The sequence below is a fragment of the Myotis myotis genome, unplaced genomic scaffold (assembly GCF_014108235.1).
Source record: "Myotis myotis isolate mMyoMyo1 unplaced genomic scaffold, mMyoMyo1.p scaffold_m19_p_2, whole genome shotgun sequence".
NCBI lineage: Eukaryota > Metazoa > Chordata > Mammalia > Chiroptera > Vespertilionidae > Myotis > Myotis myotis.
In genome coordinates this window covers 71,353,033-71,376,333 of record NW_023416324.1, presented here as the reverse complement: position 1 = coordinate 71,376,333, position 23,301 = coordinate 71,353,033, and the positions used below count along the sequence as shown (strand labels likewise).

At 49.5% G+C, this 23,301-nt stretch overlaps 1 protein-coding gene across 8 annotated transcripts in view; it reads left to right on the top strand.

Moving 5' to 3' along the window:
• BCAR3 (BCAR3 adaptor protein, NSP family member) overlaps positions 1-23,301 on the top strand; it is a 109,502-nt gene that overhangs the window by 37,720 nt on the left and 48,481 nt on the right. Inside the window, exon 1 of one of the 8 annotated variants that reach the window (XM_036347063.1) lies at positions 17,774-18,000. The exons of 6 other annotated variants lie outside the window; for them this stretch is intronic. In XM_036347063.1, coding sequence (XP_036202956.1) covers positions 17,917-18,000 — 84 coding nt within the window. In that variant the 5' untranslated portion in view covers positions 17,774-17,916. Of the gene's footprint in view, positions 1-17,773; positions 18,001-23,301 lie in introns of those variants that run through there. One more of the 8 variants, XM_036347060.1, reaches the window with a different exon arrangement.

Here is a 23,301-nt window from a genome sequence, read left to right as displayed (position 1 = left end):
ACTACAGCCCAAGACCAAATCTGGCCCTGCCACCTGCTACTGTATGGGCCCACAAGGTAAAAATAGATTTTGTATTTTTAAATAGTTTTGTAAAAAATCAAAAGATTGTGAAAATTGTAAAATTCAAATTTCAGTGGGCATAGAGTGTGATTGAAGCACAGCTACACCCATTCATTTACATATTGCCCCTATAATGGTGGAGTTGAGTAGTTGCAACAGAATGGGTGGCAAAGCCTAAAATATTTCCTCTCTGGCCCTTTACAGGAAGGGTTTGCTGACCCCTGCTCTAGACAGCACACACATACATTGTCCCTGTTTTTCCTCCCAAAAAGGTAAGGGGGGGGAGGTCAAGTGCAAAAGGGAACGGAGAACTTTGGGGGATAATAGAAACAGTAGTAAGCTTTCAACAAAAATCCCATCTTTGCATGCTGACACTCCCATGATGCAGCCTTGCATCGCTGACGTCGCCCTCATGTTGCCCGGTGAGACAGCAGGGAGCCCTCATGCCGGCTGTGTGATCTCGCACAATTAGACTCAGTGCTGTTGCAGCATGGCCCTGGTTAGATGCATCTCAGCATCTCGTGAAGACCTGCCTCTCAGAGCAGCATCTCTCTGCTGGGCCCATCACGTCCAGCGTCTGCATCTCCCTCCCAGAACAGGGGCTTGAATCCTGACTGCCTGGGCCTGGGGCTGCCTGGATGACTCGTCAGGCCAGATGCTGCTCTGCCTGTGCAGCCTGGATGAGGTGTCTCTGTGTCCCAAGTCAGAAGTGAATTCCTCCTGGGCCTCTTGAAATTAATGGCTTGAATCAAGGTCAAACCCTGGAGCTGTCCCCCTGGAGGTGCTTGAAGGAGCCTGTGAATGGAATGAGGCCAGGTTCACACTCGTTTTCTGTGCTGCAGCCGGCATCCTGGGCTGAAGGAAGAAGACGCTTCTGAGAGGTGGTGAAGAGACTGGAAAACTAACATGCAGGCAAGAATTGAGGCTCTGGCTCTGATCAGGCTCAGCTTTATAATTGGTCTTCAAAGCCCTCCCATGTGGCCTGTGCCTCTGACCTCATCTCCTGCACCCGCCTTCGTCCCCAGGCTCCTCCATGCCGCTTCCCTACTGCCCTGGGTCTTTGCCTTTCCCTTGACCTAGCAGGTCCTTTGGAGGCGGGATAGCTGAGTGGTTTGAAGTGGGGGCTAAGATGCTGCTGTGGGTTGGATTATGTCTCCCCAAAAGGATATGTTGAAGTCCTAACTCCCCAGTACCTGTGAATGTGGCCTTATTTGGAAATAAGGTCTTTGCAGATATGATCAAGTTAAGATGAGGTCATACTGGGTTAGGGTGGGCCCAGTGACTGGTGTCCTTAATGGAAGAGAGGAATTTGGACACAGACACACAGGGAGAATGCTATGTGACAATAGAAGCAAGGTTGGAGTTGGTGTACGGACAGCACGAGAAAAGAAGGCTCCTCCCCCAGAGCCCTCCGGGAGAACGTGGCGACACCTTGCTTTGGACCCCTAACCTCCAGAACCATGAGAGAATACATTTCTATTTTAAAGCCACCAAGTTCGTGGTGATTTGTCACAGCATCGCTAGGACTCCAGTAAGATGCCAAGCCCCATCTTAACCATTTCTTTGTGACTTCGAACAAGTTTCTGAAATTCCTTGGATCTTGGTTTCCTTAGCAGGAAATGGGAGAATTTAGGAATTCAATGAGTTAATATATGTAAAGGTGTTGGCACCCGTGTGTCTGACATGGTGCTAGTCCTCAGTGAATATTAGCTCAGTAACTGTCACCCTCGTTCTCTATGGGGCTGGTCCGCCTTCCCCGATGTCTCTGCTGACAGCGGCCTGCCTCGTCTCATTACTCTGCATATTCTCCTCACAGCACTTGTCCCAATTTCCATTTGTTTACTTTAAAAAAACTTAACTTCTCATTAGAATGTGAGTTCGAGTGCACAGACCTTTTCTTGTCCTCTTAATAACTACAGGTGGGGGCAAAAGTAGGTTTACAGTTGTTTGTATGAAAAATAATACAGAAATCCTATATAATAAAAAGGTGTAATACGTAAATCAACCAAACAGCGGAATGATTGGTCTCTATGATACGCACTGACCACCAGGGGGCAGACGCTCAATGCAGGAGCTGCCCCCTGGTGGTCAGTGTGTTCCCACAGGGGGAGCGCGGCTCAGCCACAAGCCCTGAGTCAGGCTCACTACTGGCAAGCACAGAGGCGGTGACAGGAGCCTCTCCCAAGGATGTCCGACACCCTCTGAGGGCTCCTGGACTGCGAGAGGGTGCAGGCCAGGCTGAGAACTACCCACCCCCCCCGCCCCCAGTGCACGAATTTTGTGCACCGGGTCTCTAGTTAGTAAATAATAATACAAGAACAACTTTGTTTCACGTACTCACAACCGTAAACCTACTTTTGCCCCACCCTGTGTTTAGTAACTGACTGGCTGGCCCATGTCTGCCTACAACCAGATGCAAGTGGAGGGCGTTTAAATTGAGAGAAGAGGAAATGAGGTTCTTCCAAAGACCTTTAGATTTCCCAGAGCAAATAACACTTATATCTCCAAAAGTTTTCCAGAAATTCTTTGGTGATTTTATTTCATGACAGCAAGAATGTCCCCACACCTAACCTCAGTCTACTTTCTTTGGCCAACCTGGTATCAAATAAAAACTGTGAGGCCACTGTTGTACCTAAAATACTTACACATTTAGGCAGAGATACTTATTGGGGTGGCATCGGTTAATTAAACCACACAGGTTTCAAGTGTACAACTCTCTAACGCGTCATCTGCACACTGTATTGTGCACTCACCGCCCGAAGTCAAGCCTCTTTCCACCACCATTTATCCTTCCTTTGCCCTCTTCCACCTCCTCCCATCCCCTTTCCCTCTGGCTATCACCATACTGTTGTCTGTGGGTCTGGTTTCTTGCTTAATCCCTTCACCTTTTTCATCCAGCCTCCAACCCTCTCCCCTCTGACAGCTGTCAGTCTGTCTATGTATCTAGAATTCTGTTTCTATTTTGCTTGTTAGTTTATTTTGTTCAGTAGATTTCACATATAAGCAAAATCATATGGTGTTTGCCTTTCTCTGGTTGTTTCACTTAGCATACTACTCTCCAGGTCCACCCACGCTACCCCACAGGGTAAGATTTTTTTCTTTTTTAACAGCCAAGCTGTAAATGTACCACAGCTTTTTATCCACTCATCTACTAATTGGGACTTGGGCTGTTTCCAGATCTTGACTGCTATAAATATCACTGCTGCCCAGCCGGTGTGGGTCAGTGGTTGAGTATCCATCTATGAACCAGGAGGTCATGGTTCGATTCCCGGTCAGGGCACATGCCCAGGTTGCAGGCTCGATCCCCAGTGTGGGGCATGCAGGAGGCAGTCGATCAATGAGTCTCTTTCATCGTTGATGTTTCTTTCGCTCTCTCCCTCTCCTTTCCTTTCTGAAATCAATAAAAATGTATTTGAATAATAATAATAATAATAATAACAACAACAACAACAACAACAACAACAACAACGCTGCAGTGAAAACAGACATGCAGATCTTGTTATCATCTTGGTATGGGGTCCCAGTAACTCTTCAACCTCCAGGCTTTTAGCATTGAATGCATTTTGCTGGTAAGCTCTGCCCTCTAGTGGTCATTGCATGTCACAATAGTGCAGCATTTATTCAGTTTCTAAATATTCTGTGAGCTTTTAGTATTAAATGTAATAGTGTACCATAACGTTATATTTACAACCTCAGAACTAAGGGCTGTGTTTAAAGTGTATAAAAGGGCAAGTGATTTTAATTGACTTCACATAAGACATTAAAATTTTCATTATATTTTATTATTAGAATTAAGTGTCTAACATTCTTAGACAAAAAGCTTTAAGACACTAGGATACTATATGTAGATTTTGTAAGGGGAGGAGTTGGCATTGATCTGAAGTTTTACCTGTGGTAACCAAGAAATTTCCTCTGAAAAATTATATTTGAATTGTTATTAGACAACTAAAAATGATAGCTTGGCAGGAAGGAAGTTGCTATTAGGTGAGGCAGAAGACGGGTGTCAGCATGTTAGAGATTCATGGGAAGACCCCACGCGTGTGGGACAGTGTGTGCCCAGGCTGACGGGGGCAGCACGGAGCAGCAGGAGGATCCGACGGGGAGAGGAGGCACTAATATGTCTTGAATGCCGAGAGGAAGCTTCAAGTGTTCCTGGGAGATCTGAGATGGTCAAACTGTTTTGAGATCAGGAAGGTTGAGTTGGGGAACAATTGTATTGATGGATGCAAAAAAATAATATCTAACTTCATATTGCTTTGCAACTTCCTTTTTTCATTGGACTTCACTCGTGATGAATAAATGGGTCTACCTCTTTCTTTTGAATGGCTGTTCAGTATTCCACTGTGCAAGATACAATCAGACTTAACCTACTGACATATGGGCACTTTTCAATGTTTTCTTGTTGAAAACAGTTTTTCAATTATTAAACAAGTGTAGGCATATTTGTTTTATGTGTCATAGTCATTTGACAATTATCTATTGAGTGTCTGCCATCTGCTGGTCACTGTTCCAGGGGAGCTTATATTCTGGGGCGGAGGAGTGAGAGGACAAGGAAGACCATGCCAGGCAGTGATGAGTGCTAAGTAGGAAAGCTCCGGCAGGGAAAGAAATTAGGAAATGTTGGTGTTCGGGGGGCACTCATTTTAAATAGGGAGACCAGGGAAGGCCTCCCCCAAACGGTGACTTCTGAGTGGAGGGGCAAGTCAAATGTGATGTCGTAAGACAGCGGTTCTCAACCTGTGGGTCGCGGCCCCTTTGGGGGCCGAACGACCCTTTCACAGGTGTCGCCTAAGACCATCGGAAAACACATATATAATTACATATTGTTTTTGTGATTAATCTCTATGTTTTAATTATGTTCAATTTGTAACAATGAAAATACATCCTGCATATCAGATATTTACATTACGATTCATAACAGTAGCAAAATTACAGTTATGAAGTAGCAACAAAAATAATTTTATGGTTGGGGGTCACCACAACATGAGGAACTGTATTAAAGGGTCGCGGCATTAGGAAGGTTGAGAACCACTGTCGTAAGAGAAGAGGACATAGCAAGGGCAAGGCCATTCAGCCAGAGTTCACCTCTCCCACCGAGGACCACTCTGAGGCCAGAGGGGCCGAGATGTCATAAAGTGAGTAATTCTTACTGCTTCACCAAGACCTTCTTAAGTGAAATATATTTTCAATGTTTTTAATGTTAAAAAAATATATGGTGGTCACCCTGGCCGGTGTGGCTCAGTTGGCTGGGCATTGTCCAGAGCACCGAAAGGCTGCCGTTTTGATTCCTGGTCAGGGGACATGCCCGGGTTGCGAGCTTGATCCCCAGTAGGGGGCCTGCAAGAGGCAGCCGATCAATGAGTCTCATCATTGATGTTATCTCTCTCTCTCCCTTCCTCTCTGAAACCAATAATAATATATTTAAAAAAATAGTTTGGACCTCACAGACTCCCTGAAAGGCCCCACTTTGAGCAGCGGCGTCCTGTAGGGTCTCCTGCAGCTCAGAGCTGTCAGCTGCAGAAACACTTAGACACGAATCAGCGCCTCCTGCTATCTAAGTCCACATTTTTTTCTCTTAGTTTTTTTTTTTTAAAACCAGCTTGCTCAACAATTGCATTTACATCTACAGTTACTAATTATTAGTAGAGAAGACACATTAAATTTTTATTTAAAAATAAGAAGCACCGAGAACCTAGCCTAGCGATGAGAGTTCTCAGTTGTGGGCCTGCTCTCTACAATTGAGTGGCTCGTGAAGCCTCGGTAAACCCTCTTTCACACGATCAAGTCGTTGCTGCCCGTGTACCGTCCGGAGCTGGGCCAGAAGCTTTGCTGTTCTGCTCTAACTGCTTCATATGAAAACTGTGAAAACCCAAAGCTGGTTGAGGCCACGGCCTGGGTTATGGCCACGATGCTCCGCTTGGAGGGGAAAGTGCAGCCGAGGGATGAATTTACTTGTGGCAGCCTGGAAAAGGGCACTCTCCTGACCCTTCAGCTTTTATTAATTGCCACTGCGTTGGCCCGTTCATGCTCCCAGCGTGGCTGAGCTGGCTGAGCTCCATGCGTCCTTTATGTCAGTGAAGATAAGGATGTGTCAGACCCTGGGAATGAAAACATGCTGCTTGGCCCTTCGAGGCCGTTTCCTTCGAGTCCCAGCTCTCTCCAGATGGCATCTCATTGTTTCTCCAATGACCTCAGTGTCCAGGCTGCAGGAACCTGGTCTGAGAGGCCATTTCACATATTTATTAGCCTGTGGATGAGAACTTGCCACATAAAGCCTCCATTCACACTCTCAAAGGAGCTTTTGTGCCGAGGAAATGATGGGGCTGGCGGACTGTTTCCTGTGGCCACCGGTCTCCCATTAGATGCTTGTTTTTTCCCAGGCCCAGGTGGGTGTTTTGCGAAGTGTCTGAGTGGTCCAGCTGAGTCCACGGTGGCCCAGTCTCCTTCCTCTGTCTTCTCGTGGTCTTTACTGGAAAGAGTCTTAGCAGACAGGGCCGCACATGTGGGAGGCAGGCTATCGAGGTCTCTCTCTCTCTCTCTCAATAAAAAACAACAACAACACACCAACATATCTTAAGGTGAGGAGTAAAAAAAAAAAAAAGAATCACTGTGTTCAGGGAGCCCCCTCCCATTTGGGAACCCAGGTAGTTTACAGTTGAGGGAGTGAAGTGCTTCTGAGGGAAAGGCAAGGCTGGTTCGCCAAAGAGGCCCTGACCCTCGTACAGCAGGTCATGTCTCACACCATTGTGGTTCTTCCCTATTGGAGGGGGGAGGTCCCTGTCCTTTTGTGAATGTGATGAATAAGAACCCTTTGCCTACAAATATGCAAACACAGTTTCGTGCAAACTACTTCCACTTGTGTGTTGGGAATCCCTATGCTACCTCCAAACGTTCACTGGCCCCTCTCCTGCTCAGGCACTGTTCTGGGCATTGGCACGGTGAGAGCTAGGGTTCTCACTGGGGTAAATGGAGCAATAGCAGTGGGTGAAAGAAACTCCATCAGGCAGACGATCAGGGTGCCAAGCCTACTTCCAGGCCGTGTGCAACTAAAGACCATGTAAGGAGCAAATTTGGGAGGATCTAAATGTAATTGGGGATGATGCAAATTCCCTTTCCCTGACCTAGAAAGAAGTCATGAGAGTTGCTCTCCCAGGTTATCAATTTACCTGGTAAAGTCCCCCTGGCCTTAGTGAGGGAGTGTCACGGCCTGCACCTCTGAATCAGCTTGCTGCTTTTCCACAAAACAGGTTAGCCTTTGGAACGTCTTCCAGGATCTTAGGATGGTGCTGTTGCCGCATGAGCCTGGGAGGGGTGCTGGGCGTGGGAGCCACACACACCTATCGTCCGTGCACAGAACATTCCAACTCCATGAGTCCCTCCCTGTCCTAGAGGCAAATCCGTGTCTGCTTTACTCTTGGAAACTTAAGACAGGGCAGTTCTTTAATGTAATGTCCTTGGAGTAGGCTGTGAAACGCTATTAGTTTCTACCCGTCACTGAAACATGAATGTACAGCCCTATTATTAATAGGTGTATATTATCCATGTTTTCATGTAGCATCAGTTTATGTTGGCTCTTTTTTAGCGTTTTTTGGATATAGGGGGATCACATCTTATATATGTGAACTCCGGTAGAGGCCAACACAATGTATTATTGTATCTTGATCTCAAGTTTTACCTAACCTCACACTGATAAAGGGAACCTGTAAACTCTCAAACTGATGATGTGAGCAGGAAATTTATGACTGGGAAGGGCAGGGGTGGAGTGGCCTGGGTGGATGACTGTTCTGGGGAAGGAAAACATCTCCGTGCTCTCAGTCCTTGCATCTGCTTCTCTCAGCACATTGACTGCATTATCTCAGATCAGCTTCTACATGCCATGGGAACACATGCCTGTAGGCTGCTCTAGACTATAATCTTTTATTAAAAGATTTTTTTTATTGCTCTTTGGAGAGAGAGGAAGGGAGATGGAGAAAGAGAGAAACATCAATGTGAGAGCAACATCCTGCAGCGCCCCCCACCTGGGATAGACCCCCGCAGCCCAGGTATGTGCCCTGACTGGGAATCAAACCTGCAACCTTTCTGTGCGCAGGACAATGCCCAACCAACTGAGCCACAACAGCCAGGGCGAGATTATAATCTTAAAGCTATAGTCCCCAGGGGAAAGGGATCTTTCCCTCTGCTCTGGTTTGAAATATCACAAGAAAGGAGTCTGTTTGGTCTAACTTGGGTCACATGTCTACTTCTGCACCATTCAGTGTTCAGTGTTCTGATTGGCTCGCACACCCATTACAAGTGTTCATGGCATGAACACTCATGCCGGGGGTAAAGCTTTCAAATATAATAACCACTATCTGCTATTTAAATAATTTCCCCCTGACTTTTCAGGATCAGAAGTATATTAGGTTATATTTTCTAATTGTTTCTGTCTACTAAGGGTACACATGTAAAATGTTGGCATATAAGTGCTAGGTTTTGCAGAGGACTTATTTTTTTTTTAAGTCCTATACTCATCTTCCTCTAGTTTCTTTCCCTTCTGGTGTATTTATGTGCTGAATCCCCATTGCCTCCCAGTTTAATGGTCAGATCCGCCTTGTTACAGAGAACTTGTAGGGATGAGGGGGGCAAGGCAGAGAGGCTGTGGAAAAATTCCCACATCTGTCGTCACAAGGAGCCCAGCTGTGAGGCTGGTGTGGTGTGCCTAGAGATTGGTCCCGGTGAGTTCCCCTGCCCTCCCTGGTAAGTCTCTCTTCCCCCACCCTGCCCTCCCACTCTCTAGGCACACACTGTGCCTGGGATACGCCGGGCACAGCTCTAGTTCTAGAAATGGCTGCTGTCAGGAACGTAGGCCAGTGAAGTGTGAAGGAGCTCGGCGCATGAAGTGGTCCTCTGAGGACTCTAGACGCATGTGGAAGATCTCTAGTCGTGAGGCAAGAACCTGGAGGGCTAGGCACTGTACTGCCCTTAACCACCAACAAAAGGAGCCCATTGTCTGCACCTTGGGCACCAGGAGTGTTGACCATTTGATGTCGCTTCTGTAGGTGGAATTGGCGTGGCAGCTGACTGCCCGAGGAAGTGCCCTTCCCATGCAGCACAGCCTCTGCCTTTTCCTGTGGAGAAATGGGCCCCGTTGGTGACTCTGTGTACAACAAACCAGGTCCCCTAGCCCCCCAGCCATTACCTGTACTAAAGGCTTTGCTGTGTCCTGGCTCTCGGGTTCTGTCCCCAGCATCCATCTGTCCCTACCATTTCCATCAGTAATGAATGGGGATATTTCCGATGGGCCCTGCTGTCTGTGTTGCCAAGAACATCCGTCACTGGGTTGGAGGGAGGAGGTTGTTGCAGGAGCCACAATTCTGCCTTTTGGATTTGCACAAGATAAGGTACTCCAGGCAACCAGGTGGAATCCATGCTTCCATTATCACATCCGATAGAGCCAGCCACTCTGGTTCATGGTTGTTTTAATTATTAACTCTAAGAACGGTTTGATCTCAAGTGTACAGTGGAGCTGATAATACATGGTCTCCCGGTGTGAGTACTGAATAAGACACTAAGGTGAAAGCTCTCTGTGTGTAAATGTTGGCTCTTGGGGGCCTGACACACGGGGTGAGTGAGGCTGCTTTGAGGAACGCCGGCTGAAAGACAGAAAGGTTTCTGTGACTGCTGCAGTCTTCTTCAGGGAGCACATCCCTCAAGTCTGTGGCTGGGGAGGGGTTGCTGAGAGTCAAACTGGTAGCTGTTCTGCCTGTGGTGGTAATGTTAACTGTTGCATACAAACCAGGCCCTTCTACCAGCTGGGTGAGGGCGGGTTTCTTCCCCTCTCACGGTGTTTAAAGCTACTCCAACAGCAGGACGGAGAGGCTTACTGCCTGCTTCAGTGTCTATCCAGCTCCTCTTACCAAGCACAGCCCTGCCCATGCCTGACTGTGTCCTAGGCAGCCGGGAGGCTTTCCTATCTTGGCTCATGTCCATGATGACCAGGGTGTTCTCTGCACGTCTCTCTCCACTAGAAAAAGATCAAGTGAGACCATCCGAAGCCACATCTCTAAGAGCCACTGAAAGTCTTTCTGGATCAGTGGGGATTTTAGGTCACATGACTCTTTGAGAACTGGGTGAAAGCCAGCTCTCTCACCCAACAGTTTATATACAATTTCCAGTGGCTCCTGGAAGCCCCGTCCCACCCCCAGGTTAAAAAACTCCAGGTCTGGGCTGATTCTCATAGCTCTTTGGGCAGGACCCAGAAGGAACCAGTGTGTCACTCAGATGCTAATGCTCGTGATCAGTTCACAGCAAGCATGTCAAACTCTCGGCCTGCGGGCCGCAAGCCTTGTTTATTTGGCCCGTGTTAGCCTTTGAGTTTGACATGCTTGGTTTACAACCACGAAAGAAGGAGATTCCTACAGAAATATTTCACTCAGGTGGCTAGAATTTGCTTGGAAAGAGAGAAGGAATGAATAAGATCACTTTCTGTTTTACTTGGGCAAGCTTTCAAGGTTGAAACAAGTGGAGTAAGTCCTGGCTCCCCGGGTGCCAACCTGCCCTGCACCCCAGATTCCAGCCTTTCTTGTGCATTCATTCCTCCATGCCTGCTTCATCTACTCAGACACTTGCTAGCCTTTCTGGGTGGGTGATGGGCGTGGAGTGGCATTAGAAGAGTACACTGTAACTTTGGCAATTCCTGCCACTAGGGACTAGCGAGGAGGAGGTGCAGGCAGGAAGCAGCATCTGGAAGGACACAGGAAGCAGAGAGAGGGGAGCTGGGCAGAGCCAGCACAGTGTCCCAACGGCCGCCCCAGGCACAGCTCTAATCCTAGAAATGGTTGGTGTCAGTGTCCAGTAATGCGGGCCAGTGAAGCGTGAAGGAGCCAGGCGCATGGGAGGTGGTCCTCTGGGGACTCTAGACTCACGTGGAAGATCTCCAGTCCTGGGGCCAGAGCCCAGAGGGCTAGCAAGGCTCAGGGGCGTGGTGGGAGGAGCATCAGGCAGGCAGCCAGCCAGGCCAGGCCGAAACCCGGTTCTGCAGCCAACGTGGTGTGGGGCAGTGGGAAAGAGGGGTGCGACCCAGGCCCTAAGGTGGGGGCATGGAATCCCCAGTCAGACTGGCTGGAACAAGGGTGAGCACTGAGAGCTGAGTAGTTGTGAAGGACCCAGCAGCACCCTGGTGCAGGCCAAGTGGGCAGACGCTGTGGACACACAGGCTGTCAGAACAAGCAGCTCCCCTAACAACAAAGATTCTGGAGTAGAAAATCATCCGAGACGTCTGAGCATACGTGCCGTTTTCATATGTGGTCTGAAAATGTAAAGGCTAAGCAATGTTTTAAGGCTAAACAACTTAAACTCCTCCCCGTGTTTTCCTGGCTCTCAAGGTTCAAGAGTTGCAGTAGCACTAGCTGGGGCCTGTCATTGGCTCAGGGCGGGACTGGCCACCCTGTTCCTATAGCCTGGCATTGGAGTGAGATTTAGGGTGCATTTGGGCATGTGCCCTGTGGAAGAAACAAGCAGGGCAGACGGGGTTTGTCTTTTCCTTTGAAAATGGAAGGGAAGCTCACATTTCTGAGTGCCTGTTGTGTGTTGGGTGCCAGATTCTTTGTTACCTCTTTTAATCCTCACAAAAATACTAGTAAAGGAGAGGAGCAAACTGAGGCTCAGAGTGGTTAAGAAATTTCCCAGGTCACCCAGCTTGCTGGTAATGCAGTAAAGATTTGGACCCTGCCCTGGCCTGTGTGGTTCAGTTGGTTGAGCATTGACCTATGAACCAGGAAGGAGGTCGTGTTTCAATTCCCAGTCAAGGGCATGTGCCTGGGTTGCAGGCTCGATCTCCAGTAGGGGGCATGCAGGAGGCAGCCAGTGATTCTCTCTCATCATTGATGTTTCTCTCTATCCCCTCTCCCTTCCTCTCTGAAATCAATTTAAAAAAAAAAAAAACATATTTAAAAAGACTTGAACCCATCCTGGCTCTGCCTCTGCCCTCCTACCTCCCAGCGTGGCTTTTGAGACATGCAAATATGTGTCTTGCAGCTTCGTTTTGGAAGATGCCATTTTCCAGAAGTGCTTGTGAGGTGGGAGAGCTAGTGGCAGCGGAGATGGGAGGCAGGGCTGCTGGTGTTTGCTGTGAGCCCTCACCGTTCTGGCCCTGCAGATGCCCCTTGGCCCATTTCTGCAGCTCTACATGGGAGGGGCCTCAGAGGGCTTGTGGGTCACGGTTATTAGTTGCTTATGTAGCTCACATGCACCGAAAATGGAAGGAAGGGGAAGTAGAAATGCGTACAGCAAAGAAAACCTAGGAGCTATGGTGCCTGCGTAGTGAGTGTAGAACAGAAGGAAGCTGGCGCAGGGGGGTGTGTGGGGGAGGATCATCTTGTGTGGGTAAGACTCCCTGGGATGTACGGGTGGGCTGTTGGGGACACAGGAATCCCTGAAATTAAAAACATTACAATATGTGCCTTTTGTTCTGGGAGGGGGGTCCATGATTTTCATAGACTATCAACGAAGGCTGGCACCGCCAGAAAGTCTGACGACTGTGTGAAAGGTTGGAATTATGCCCCATGCACATTCTTTTAATTTCAGCGTAATGCCAGACACAAAAAATAAAGCTTGTGTGATATAGGATTTCTGGGGTGATACTGTTATCGGTGGAAGGGGAGGTCTTCGGGTGCCGCAAGGAAAAGAATTTCTTGAGGCCCCCACGGGATAATGGGGTTTCGTGGAAAGCTTTACTGATGATGTAAAGGGGGTTCCCGTCCAAGGTCCCATCTCTGTCTGTCTCTCCATGGAAGAAGTCCAGTGTTGTCATCAGCAGGGCCAGAATTAAGGCCACTGCCCAGAGTTTCTGCTCCGTGTTAAAGTCCAGTCCGTTCCAGCATCTGCCTAGCTCAGCTCTCGTCCCCAGCTGCAGTCCATTGCGTGCGGACGACACAGCCGTGGACCAAGTGGCTGCTGAAGGCCACGTGGCTATGGAAAGAGAACACGCGAGCACGTGGGCGAGTTCGGGGCATGGAGCAGGAGAGAACAAGAGGGAAGGAACTCTTTGGGGATTTTAACCAGGAGCTTCTTTAACCAATTAGCTCTTTAAGATTTCAGGCCCTTCTGATGGCGCGCCTCACCCCCATCCCCCCCACCCCCGCCCCAGCCAATCCATTGTTCCCCAAGCTAGACTACAGGCAATCACCGCCCTGTGCCACCCAGACTTTACTGCACATGCACCCATCTCCCCCTTTCTTTGATCCCTTCCCCCAGTGGTCTGCAGGAAACGGACCATGGTTCCCTGGGGAGCGTGAAGCTGTAGCTTCCTGGTAGCTGCCCAGGTGGCCATGCTTATGACATCTGGCCTCCCCTTTGCTCTCTTCCTATTATTAATATTAACCAGCTAATTACGGCAATAAGAATACCAGGAAATGGCGATGGGGGAGGGGGACATATGAGGTGAAATTGTATGTGATCGTGCAAGAAAGTAGTCGGGCCTGGGTGCTCACCTAGTTTTGCTTCACATGATTAGTTATACAATTTTAGTCGCCAATTAAAGGGACAGACATTTGTGGGAGGACAAAGGCCCAGTGGAGAGAAGTCGGTGTGTGAATACTGGCCTTAATCTTCTTGTGTATGTGCTAGGCAGATCAATACCATTTCCCGACAGAAGCCATTTAGCAGCCTACCCTTTCATCCCCTTGAGGAATCCGGGGACTGTCAGGCTGGGATGCGTGCAGCACACACTCGTAAACGTGCCCTCTGCTGCACCAGCGCAAGCCGGCTTCTTGCCCACAGCCCCACACAGAGTGGCCAGAGAGCTGGGCCTGCCTTTCCCACCCACTTCCCTCCGAGTCTAGTTTGCATTCCTTTTTGGAGCAAGAACTAAATCACATTTGCATATAGAAAAATGTGTTGAGCCATCTTTGACTGAGCCTGGCATGAGGAGGCGACCTCTTCCCCAACGCTTCTCCTCGCTCTCATGGCTTCCACCTCCGCTGCCCCAGCCCTGTTGCTTGTGATGTGAGGGTGTGTGCTCTGCTAGGAAGAGCTCTTCCCTCCCCACCTTCCCTCCTGGCTTACTGTGCGCAGAATCACACAGACAGGCCAGGTGACTGGGAGGCTTTGGGGAGCAGGGCTGCCCCTTCTCTGGCCCACAGCTTCCTAGGTTCTTGCTGAGCCTGCAGAGGGCATCCTCAGCGATTTAGGATTGGGCTGTCCATGTTAATCTTCCTTCCCTGCTTCCTGGGACATCAGGAGAAACAGAATTCGGAGCATTGACCTTACTCCCTATCTCATTAACGCTGTCTTTGCTCCCCCAGAGCCCAATCACTGGAGTTTAGTGAAGACAAAAGCCAGGAAAGATCGATGTTTCTGGACAGGTGAAATCTCATGGTTGCCACAAGAGGTTGAGCTGTTTTGACCATGACCGGTGGTCACGGACGTTCTGAGTGAGTCCCTGTGGGCAGGGACAAGCCAGGACGTGCAGCCTTGCACCAGTGCCCTCTGGTCTCAGCACGCACTGTCCCTGGGGCTGCTTGACATGGCCTAAGAACCTCACTGCATGTAAGGCTCAACAATGCCTTGGTTCCGGGCTAGCTTTGGGAAGGGGAGTGGGGGTCTTGGGGCAGCATCACATTCCTTGTTGCCCTGAAACGGAAAAGCAGGTACCTGGCAGGCACATCTTTCTCTGCACAGATCTCTCACCCCATGCCATCCTCAGAGAGCAGGTCTACCTCACAGGGATGTGCTACCTCACGGGGGCTGTGGAACTTTGGAAAAGGGACTCTGTACTGCTTTCAGCCTCTCTTAGCCCAAGGGCTGCGGCGGATGGAAAGGAAGTGTGCACGTGTCTGTGAATATGGCTGGCAGGCAGCTCCTGTTTCCATGGTTACTAAGTAGTGCAGGTTAGTATTAGGGCTACCCAAGGGAACAATGGCATTGAAGGCAATGCTTGTGCCGGGGCCGCCTCCAGACTGCTTTAGCCCTCTTCCCAGCGGGCTGGGCAACATGTGACCTGAGGTAACAGGGATTTCCTTCAAGGGTCCACCTGGCTACCCCGCCCTGGCTATTTTCACAGGTGTTTCCCTTGGTGCAGAGAAATGCCTTCTCGTAGACCCAGGTGTGGTAGAGGGGGTGGGATGCACTGGGGAGCACAGACCTTTCCCGCAGCTCCATGCGGCTGCCTCTGTCCATCCGTCCCTGGAGTTGCATTAGCAACCCTGAACCCTGCCCACAGAAGGGCAAGTTGTTTAGAAAACCCTGAATCCCGATTTGACTGGTCCTCAGTCACATGTACTAAATCATCAGAGTCATCCTGCCCCAGTGTAGCAGCACATCACAGCCTTTCCACAGGGCTGTGGGACAGGTTCACTTATAAGACGTTTAAAAAATCTTATTTTTGCTTCCATGTGATCAGACACCAGGTTCTGCAGTCACAGGCGGAGTCCCTGGTGCCTTGTCTGCTCTCGGCTGAGTGACACGCAGTTCTGGTCCTCTGTGTCTTTGTAACAAGAATAGAATAATCACTGTGGGATGCATGTGGGGGCATTGATCAGTGTGGATGGGAGACATTTAAAAGCATAACAAGTCAGTGAATTCATGCAATTATCATCTTTAGTTGCAAAATGATAGTTATTTTTGTCTCTCCTCCTCCATTTGAGGAGAAAATGGATTAAAACCTGTGACCTTGCGTCAGAAATATTTTTCGTGTGGAACACAGAAATAAAAAGTGAGTGAGATTAGCCCATTCTTTAATCCTGACGGAACCAGTTTTGGTGCATTTTAAAGACATTTCTTGGAGTAAACAGGGACAGCCTCAGGTGACCAGCGGTGGGCCTGCCCTGACCTGAGCGGCCTTTGTTTTGCTTTTACTCCGGCTCCGGGAGCACCTGACTGCGTGATGCTATGTGATTTACATGTCTGAGTTATTTGCGCATTTCCTTGCAGGCATGCGCTGCATTCATGCTTTCTGCGGGTAGGGTATTGGAATGCAAAGGCTTTGGAATTCAAAGGCTTTGGCTAACTAACCTTGTGGAATTTCTGTGCAGGATTGAAGGAGCTGCTTTTCTTCCTCTTACAGGCTGTGTTTTTTAGCCATTTGGGGACTTTGTTAGCCTGAGGGAAAGGGAAATAGCAAGTAAACGCTGGGCCCCTTACCTGGTGGCTGTTGGCCTGACTGCTGGGGTCATGGGCCCTGGCTGCCCATGTGGACTTACCCTTTGAACCCCATCTAATAGAAATGGGGGCAGGGAAATGCCTCCTCGTAGGTACAGTACAGGACCTTGGAGAACAGTATTGACCCGTCTACTGGACTATCTCCAAGTGCCCCTCCAGCTAAAAACACACCAACCATGAGTTCTGCTCCTCTGGTGCTTGCTCCCAGGTTCTCAGGGGGCCGTTCCCAGGGCTGCACACCTGACCTCCAGAGCCATGGAGGAGGAGGAAGGAGAGAGCAGGAAGGGAGTCAGCCCCTGGTTGCTCCTGTGGCACCAGAGCCTTTGTAGGTCCGTCCTCATGGTGGACGTGGGGAGTCTCTACCTTGTCTCTCCCCACAGCACTCAGGCCAGCATGGAAGCGGCTCGCAGGCATTAAGCAAACAGTTCCCTAGTTTTGCAGGCCAACTTGACCAAGTCCAAAGGCCGGGGCCTCCTCTTGGACAGGGACCCGTCGGTGTGTTCAGACCTCCCTCATGCCTCCCTGGTAGTGTCCCTTTCAGAACGGAATGGGCTGTGTTTCTTCCCTGTTGCAAGTTGCTGCCTGTGCGAAGTTTTAGAAAGCTTCAGGACACATTCCATTTTTGAGGGGCCAGAGCCACAGGAAGTTAATATTTGGAACAGTAGGAGAGGAAGAGCTACAGGCAGAAACCTGGGTTAGATTTAAAACAAAAACAAAAACACCAGCATCATGGAGCATCCACTCTTAGTGGAATGAAAGGAGAAAAGCAATTACTTTCCCCTAAAGGCGTTAGGAGGCTCTTGGTGGGGGCAGAGGCCTCTGAGCACAGAAGAAACAAGCTCGGCCAGGTTGGCTGTGAGCCTCATGTGCTGGATCTGAGAGCCGGCAGCTAAAGTGAAGTATTAAAGTGAAGGAAGGGAATGAGACAGACAGTTGGGTCAGAAGAGTCTACACAGCCCGTCCCATCCTCCCAGTAGCCTGCCCGGCCTGGTGGGGAGGGCATGGGCGCTCAGGGTGTTTGCTGACAGACTTGCTAATTAAACACCAAAAGGCACTGTTGCTTTGACAGTAGCGATGGCTGTGCCAACATTATCAGCTGCAAGCTGGCCGCCAGGAGCATCCTAATTAAAAATAAACAGTTCTGGGATGGACTGGCAGAGTGGGGACAGGGATCCTGCCTGGGTCCCTAGGACTTCTAAGATCGCTCCCAGGGGACAGTCACTCCCTGGCCACCTCTAGGTCCTCTTCTCAAAGGAGCCTCTGTCCCATCACACGGAGGTGTGCTGTGTGCTTCCTGAACCCCTAGGCGCTGGGGTGACAAGCCAGCTGACAGAGCCCCTAGGAGCAGCTGGCCTGGTGCCTTCAGCCCTGAAGGAAAGGCTGCTGAGGGCGTAATGATTTCTCCCAGATCTCTACATTGAGGGGACAGCTAAAGCCCAAAGCCTCTTCTAAGAGAGGTTAGAATTTCATCAGAAAGCAAGTCTGGTCACATGAGAATTTCTGGCACTGTGTGCATGGCAGGCTGGATCGTATTGGCTTCAGCAGAGGGGAAAAGTCCCAGCCTGGCCTGGGAGAAGGAGCTGGCTCACTCCCCCGGCCACTGGACGGACGGCGGGCGGGCGCGGCACAGCTGCTGCTGAGCGGACCGCGCTCTGATGCCCGGAGCCCCCTTCCTTTTAACCCTAAAGAAAGTGTGTGGTCCAGACACTGAAGACAGAGATGCCTAAGGAATGCAGTGCTTTCCACGCCCTCTCAGCAGCTCTGTGCTGCTTCTATCACCGCAAGTCTCTCCTTGGAGTCAAGGTAGGTGTGGCTTTGAGATAAGGTGCATCTAAAATTATTTGGGGGTCTTCAAAGCATTCGTTTTCTAAAGGGCACTTACAAACTAAAGAGAAAGTTTGCAGCCAGCCGGGCTGTCGAAACAGACGCACTTTCTTTGACTGAGGGATCTTCATAAGCCCCTGGGGTATGTCTCCCCTGGAGGCAGAAGGGGGCTCCTTATCTGTGTTCTGGGAGGAAGCTCTGTGTTTCAGGACACTTGCAGTCTCCTTGGGCAGAAATTTTATACCAAAGTAGCTCAGTAAGACCGAGCTATTTCTCTTCTTTCTCTTTGTTTCTCTCTCCCCTCGTTCATAATAAATGTGAGGTGGCTGAGCCCCTCTCTCGGCTTAACCTGCGGGTCCATTATGTCAATAACGTATATAATGTAGAGAGACTGCCAGGTATCTCCTTCATATTGCAGCCAGGTTTCAAAAACAGTTCTGTCTTCAGAGCTGTCTTTTTTCTTACTGCTCCCATTTTTAACCTTGGTTACAAGACCGGTGCCAAAGGTTTTGCGTAATATGTCAGTACACTATTTCGATGAAAATAGTCAACGAACATCATTTGACTAATTCAAGACGAGGCCTGTATGTCTCTGTTGCCCGCTTATGACAACACTAAGAATTAGGATGAATATCTGCTCCCACTGACTTGGGGTTTGTCTGCCTTGGGAAAGTCCTGTGCCCCAGGGTGACTGGGCCTCCTTTCTTCGTGGGAGACAGGAGCCTGGGAGCTCTCAAGGAATTCCTCCACCCTGACGCGGAGCCCCTCTCCGAAGGACTGACGCAGGCAGTGCTGTTGAAAATGCTACAACAGGGTTACCAGCTTCTTCTTTCTTCTCAAAAATGCTTCTTAAAAAATCAGGAAAATGTAACAGGAAAACAAGTAAAAGGGAGAAAGACCCTGTAACGGGGGTCTTTGTAGAAAAATAAACGCTCAGTGAGCAGAGGGCAGGCTTCTGACTGCTGCGCTGTTGCAGTGGTCAGAGTCGCTTTCCACCAGGCAGCAACGTTCATTTTTGTCCCTTTGTCATGGAATTTGGAGGCGGGTGAGTAATCAATCACTGGTTAAAAGTGCTCTCTCCCTGATGTAAGAGCCCCTTTCTATCCTGGAGCCTAGAGGGTGATGTGAGGACCATGTGGTTTCTGACCTAAATATGGATGGTTCTGGCCTGGGGCAGATGAAGTAATGCCATTAGCAGTATTTTAAAGCTGTCAAACATAGACTGGGAGGTCCCCAAGGGACGAGTGCACTTCAGGGATTGGCAGTAAGTTTTTACTCTAATAGAAGGCCTTTCATAAGCCAACTGCTGCTAATTCAGAAAAGTGTGACTCAGCATCTGGTATGTGAGGAAAAGCCCAAAAATATCTGGGTCTGAGGGATGAGATTCTGTTTGGATCCCCCTGCTCCTCTGCTGTGTGCCCTCCAAGGCCTGAGAGGGACGCAGTAGTCTATGGGGTTAGTCCGGACCAGCCTCCTTCAGCTTAGCCCTTCCCCGCCTCCCCACCGTGGCCTCCCTAGTGGTTAACTGTTTATAGAAATACCTCCTTTCCATCCGGGCTTTGTATCCCTGCCCCAGTTTGTTGCCTCTTCATAGCCCAGAGAGAGGGCCTGACCTGCTCCCTCACCAGAAACTGATGCCTTCAAACCCAACTTAGGGTTTCCCACTGATGTCGTCTTGTTTTGCTTAGATAGTTGCGTGGGGAAGAAAGTCCACCTGTGCCTAAATCCCTCCTCCCGCCAACATTGCCCCAGTGATAATGCTGCCTCACTTTATTGACTTCCACTGTAATTAGGGGTTTCAGGTCTTGCTGCTCATAATTAGTTTCCATTGCAATTAGTTTCAAAATTAAATTGGGATTGATTGCCTGATAGCAAAGCAGAAATAAAGCTCTAGTTCTTGACCATGGATGCCGCTTCCCCGGCATGAATTTCTCATACCCAAAATAACACTACGGTAGCCATGGTAACTTTCCATTTGGTCTAATCTATATCATCTCTGGAGAAAGTAGAATGTTATTAATAGTGTTTGTTGTATGGGAAGAAAACTAAAAATATAAAAGCTCCTTCGCTACATAGGAGACCAATCACACTTGCAGGGCGATTGCAGGGAACAAGATCGTTTTAGCTGAGATTTTGCAAAATTTAGAATGTATTTAGGGGCCTCATGTGGACATGTATACAAAGGCCTTGGAAAGGAATTAAGTGGGGAGCCAAGAACGGAGAGAAGAAGAAAGGGTACCTAGTCATTGTTGGCCCTCAAGGAGTGGAGTCAGAGACGAGATACTGCAGCCACTTTGAGGGGCGTGACTTTAGCATCCAGGCATGTTCACAGTGGCAGTCACTGCGCTGGAGGCCCACCGGATCTGGGTGAGAAAAGGAAAGGAAGTTCTGTTTATGCCCAATGGAGAAGAGTTTAAAATGAAGATACTCCTGATCCATAACATTAGGGGAGCACAGTCAAGTCCCAAAGTCCCTGAATGTCAAATGCAGTAGCCCCACCCACACGTGAGCACTCTGCTGAAGGAGGTGATAAATGACAATTGAGTGACAACTGGTTCCTGCCTTCGAAGGACTTACCATGCATTAGGATTATCATTAGGGTTATCATTAGGGTAAGGGTTAGAGTTAGGGTTCCTAGAATTTGTATGTTTGCAAAAGGCTTTCCAGTGTCGGAGTTCCTTCACAAGTTGTCTCACTGGAGTGTCAAAACCAGTTCTCTGGACCAGGCAGGGCAACAGTTTACCCCTTTCCACAGAAGAGAAACTGAGGCTGAGAAGAACTACCTGACCAGAGTCATTTAATGGAGAACCAGGAATAGAAATCGGGTCTTCTGGCCTCAAGCCCAGTGATCTTCCCATGATACCATGGTAACACAGGGAAACATGAAGCAAGGTGATATGTTAATACCTTAGTTTGCCGTTTAGTTGGGAAAGAATCGTGTGGGTCTTGGTTTTCAGGCGAGACTTCAGGGAGGCTCTAGGATTCCGAGGTTTGTAGGACAGGTAATCCCCCTGCAGGCAGTGGGAGGACCACCTGCAGCCTCCTAGTGGGCTACAGTAGGAATCCGGTGAGAAGCTCGGTATATGACATTTCCCAGCTGGCAATGGGAACAAACTCCATTTCTCTGGTCCCTCGTGTCTCTGATTTTTCTTGGTAGGGGCAGGGGAATGGGAGCTGAAACTTGCCGCCTTATCATTGGCTCCTCCTGCCGAAGGTTGGTGTGTTTGAGTCAGGAAACTTCAAGGGAACCTCAGAGACACAAATTACCTTCCCAGGGCAGAATAGCCACTTTTCTGAAAGAGCATGAAGAGTATAGAGTCTGTGGATACATGAATCAGCAAGTCTCAGCTAACCGGTCGTTAAGTCCATAGGCAATGGTCTTGGCAACGAGAAGTCCTGGTGAGAAGGCTGTGGCTTTAAAGCATCTACTTTCCTACACGTAGATTTCACTGCCCTTGGCAGCCAAGAAGTGCTGTATCGTGGGAAGAGCTTAAATCGTCCTGTTCCTGTTGTTTTATTTTGTTTAACTTGAAATCATTTTCCTTTCCCCTGAAAAAAATATTTTGAGCTTCTCTGAATACCCAGGTGTCCCGCCTGCCCATCCCTAGAGGGTTGGGTCCCTGGAACTTGTTTTATTAGAAACTGCCTGTTGGAGTGCGTGTGGTGGAGCTCAGGTCCCACTTCTCCTCCCTGTGACGGGTCCTTCGGTCCGTCTGCTGTGTGACAGCTTGGGCACTAGTGACACATCTCGGTGTGGAAAGTGGCCTAAGTTGCCTTTGTCAGTGGGGCTGATGCACCATCAGTGGAAAAAGTAAGCGGGGAATCGTCTTTCCAAGTGACTCGGCCCTTCCTCCTGGTGGCTGCTAGTTACTCGGTTATCTTTCCTACCCTCCCAACAAAAGCCCCGCACAGCTTTTTTGAAGGGACCTACATGCGTGCTCTTGGCCTCTGGGAGCTTCAGGGATCTGGTTTCAGCATCCGGGAAGGACAGGGGCTGTGTCCCAGTGCCCCCTCCCCACAGACCCTGGAGCTTGGATCCTGGCCGAGGCCTTTGTTTTTGTTGGAGAGATGTGGGTGGAAAGCAGAGAGGAGCCTGGGATCCTGGGAAAAGTCTGTTAGCGGGTTCAGCACCTCCAGGACTCCGGAGAAGTGGGCCTGTGCCAGACACCGGAGAGCCGGGCGCTCAGGCCACAGGGCTCTTCCTGCTCCGCCCGCCCTGTGAGAGGCCGCAGCACCCCGAGGACCTCTGCCGTCTCTGTGTTTTAGATGCTGTCAAGGACAGCTCAGGGGCCTTCTAGCTGGTGTACATTGTGGACTCCCCAGCACAGCAGAGGAGACTCAGGCTGACCTGGAGGGGAGGAGGAGGGAGGAAGGCCTCATGGGGTTGGACGTCACTGAGGCATCTCTGTCCTCATGTCTGTCCACAGCTCTGGGAGCTGCTGAGGAATCTGGCTCTGACCATGAGAATGTCACAGCTTATTTTTCTGGCTTATGAAAGAGTTATGATTAGTCTTCTCGTTCGTATGGAGAACAACTCTCCCCTATGTCCCCTCTAATACATGTGTGTTTTTACAAAAGCAATAATGCACAAAGAACCAACAAGCTGGAATCCTAGATTCTTAGTAAGATGGGGTTGGAGAGACCATGCAGCCAGCCTCCCACCTGGAATTCACCTGCTCATTCCCCACCGCCACCCCTCGCCCAGCATGTGTATTGAGGCCCTACTGAGTGCTGGGGAACCAGAGCGAGAGGTCCTGCCCTGAAGGAGAGATTCTGGGTTTAATGGAAGAGGTGGCCATGCAGGCAGCTCTCTCCCAGGTACGTGGTAGGTACAAAGCAAAGAACACACGGTCTATTGTGAGACCCCGGGCAGAGGTACTTAACTCGGTCCTGGGCCAGGGGAGGTCCTGGAGGAGGTAACACAGAGGAGCAACTGAAAGAACAGTAGGTAGAAGAGGCATGAGGAAGAGAGAAAGGGCATTGGCTGTAGCTGAGGAGTGGGAGGAGATGAGATCAGAGAGGCGGTGGGGGAACAGGTGGTGCAGGCTGTGTGTGGGGCAGAGAACAGTTTGGATGGGACATGGGGCGAGGATTTGGGGATTGGTCCCTTTGTGTGTCAAATGAATAAACAGCATCTCCCTAACTCATGCCCATGGTCATGAAACCTCCCATCAGCTCTGCTTGTCCTTGCTCTGCTCACTCCTACCTCCCTCCCTTCACCTTCTCTCTAAGCACTATCTTCTCTAACACTCATAAGATTCTTTCTTACTTCACAGCACC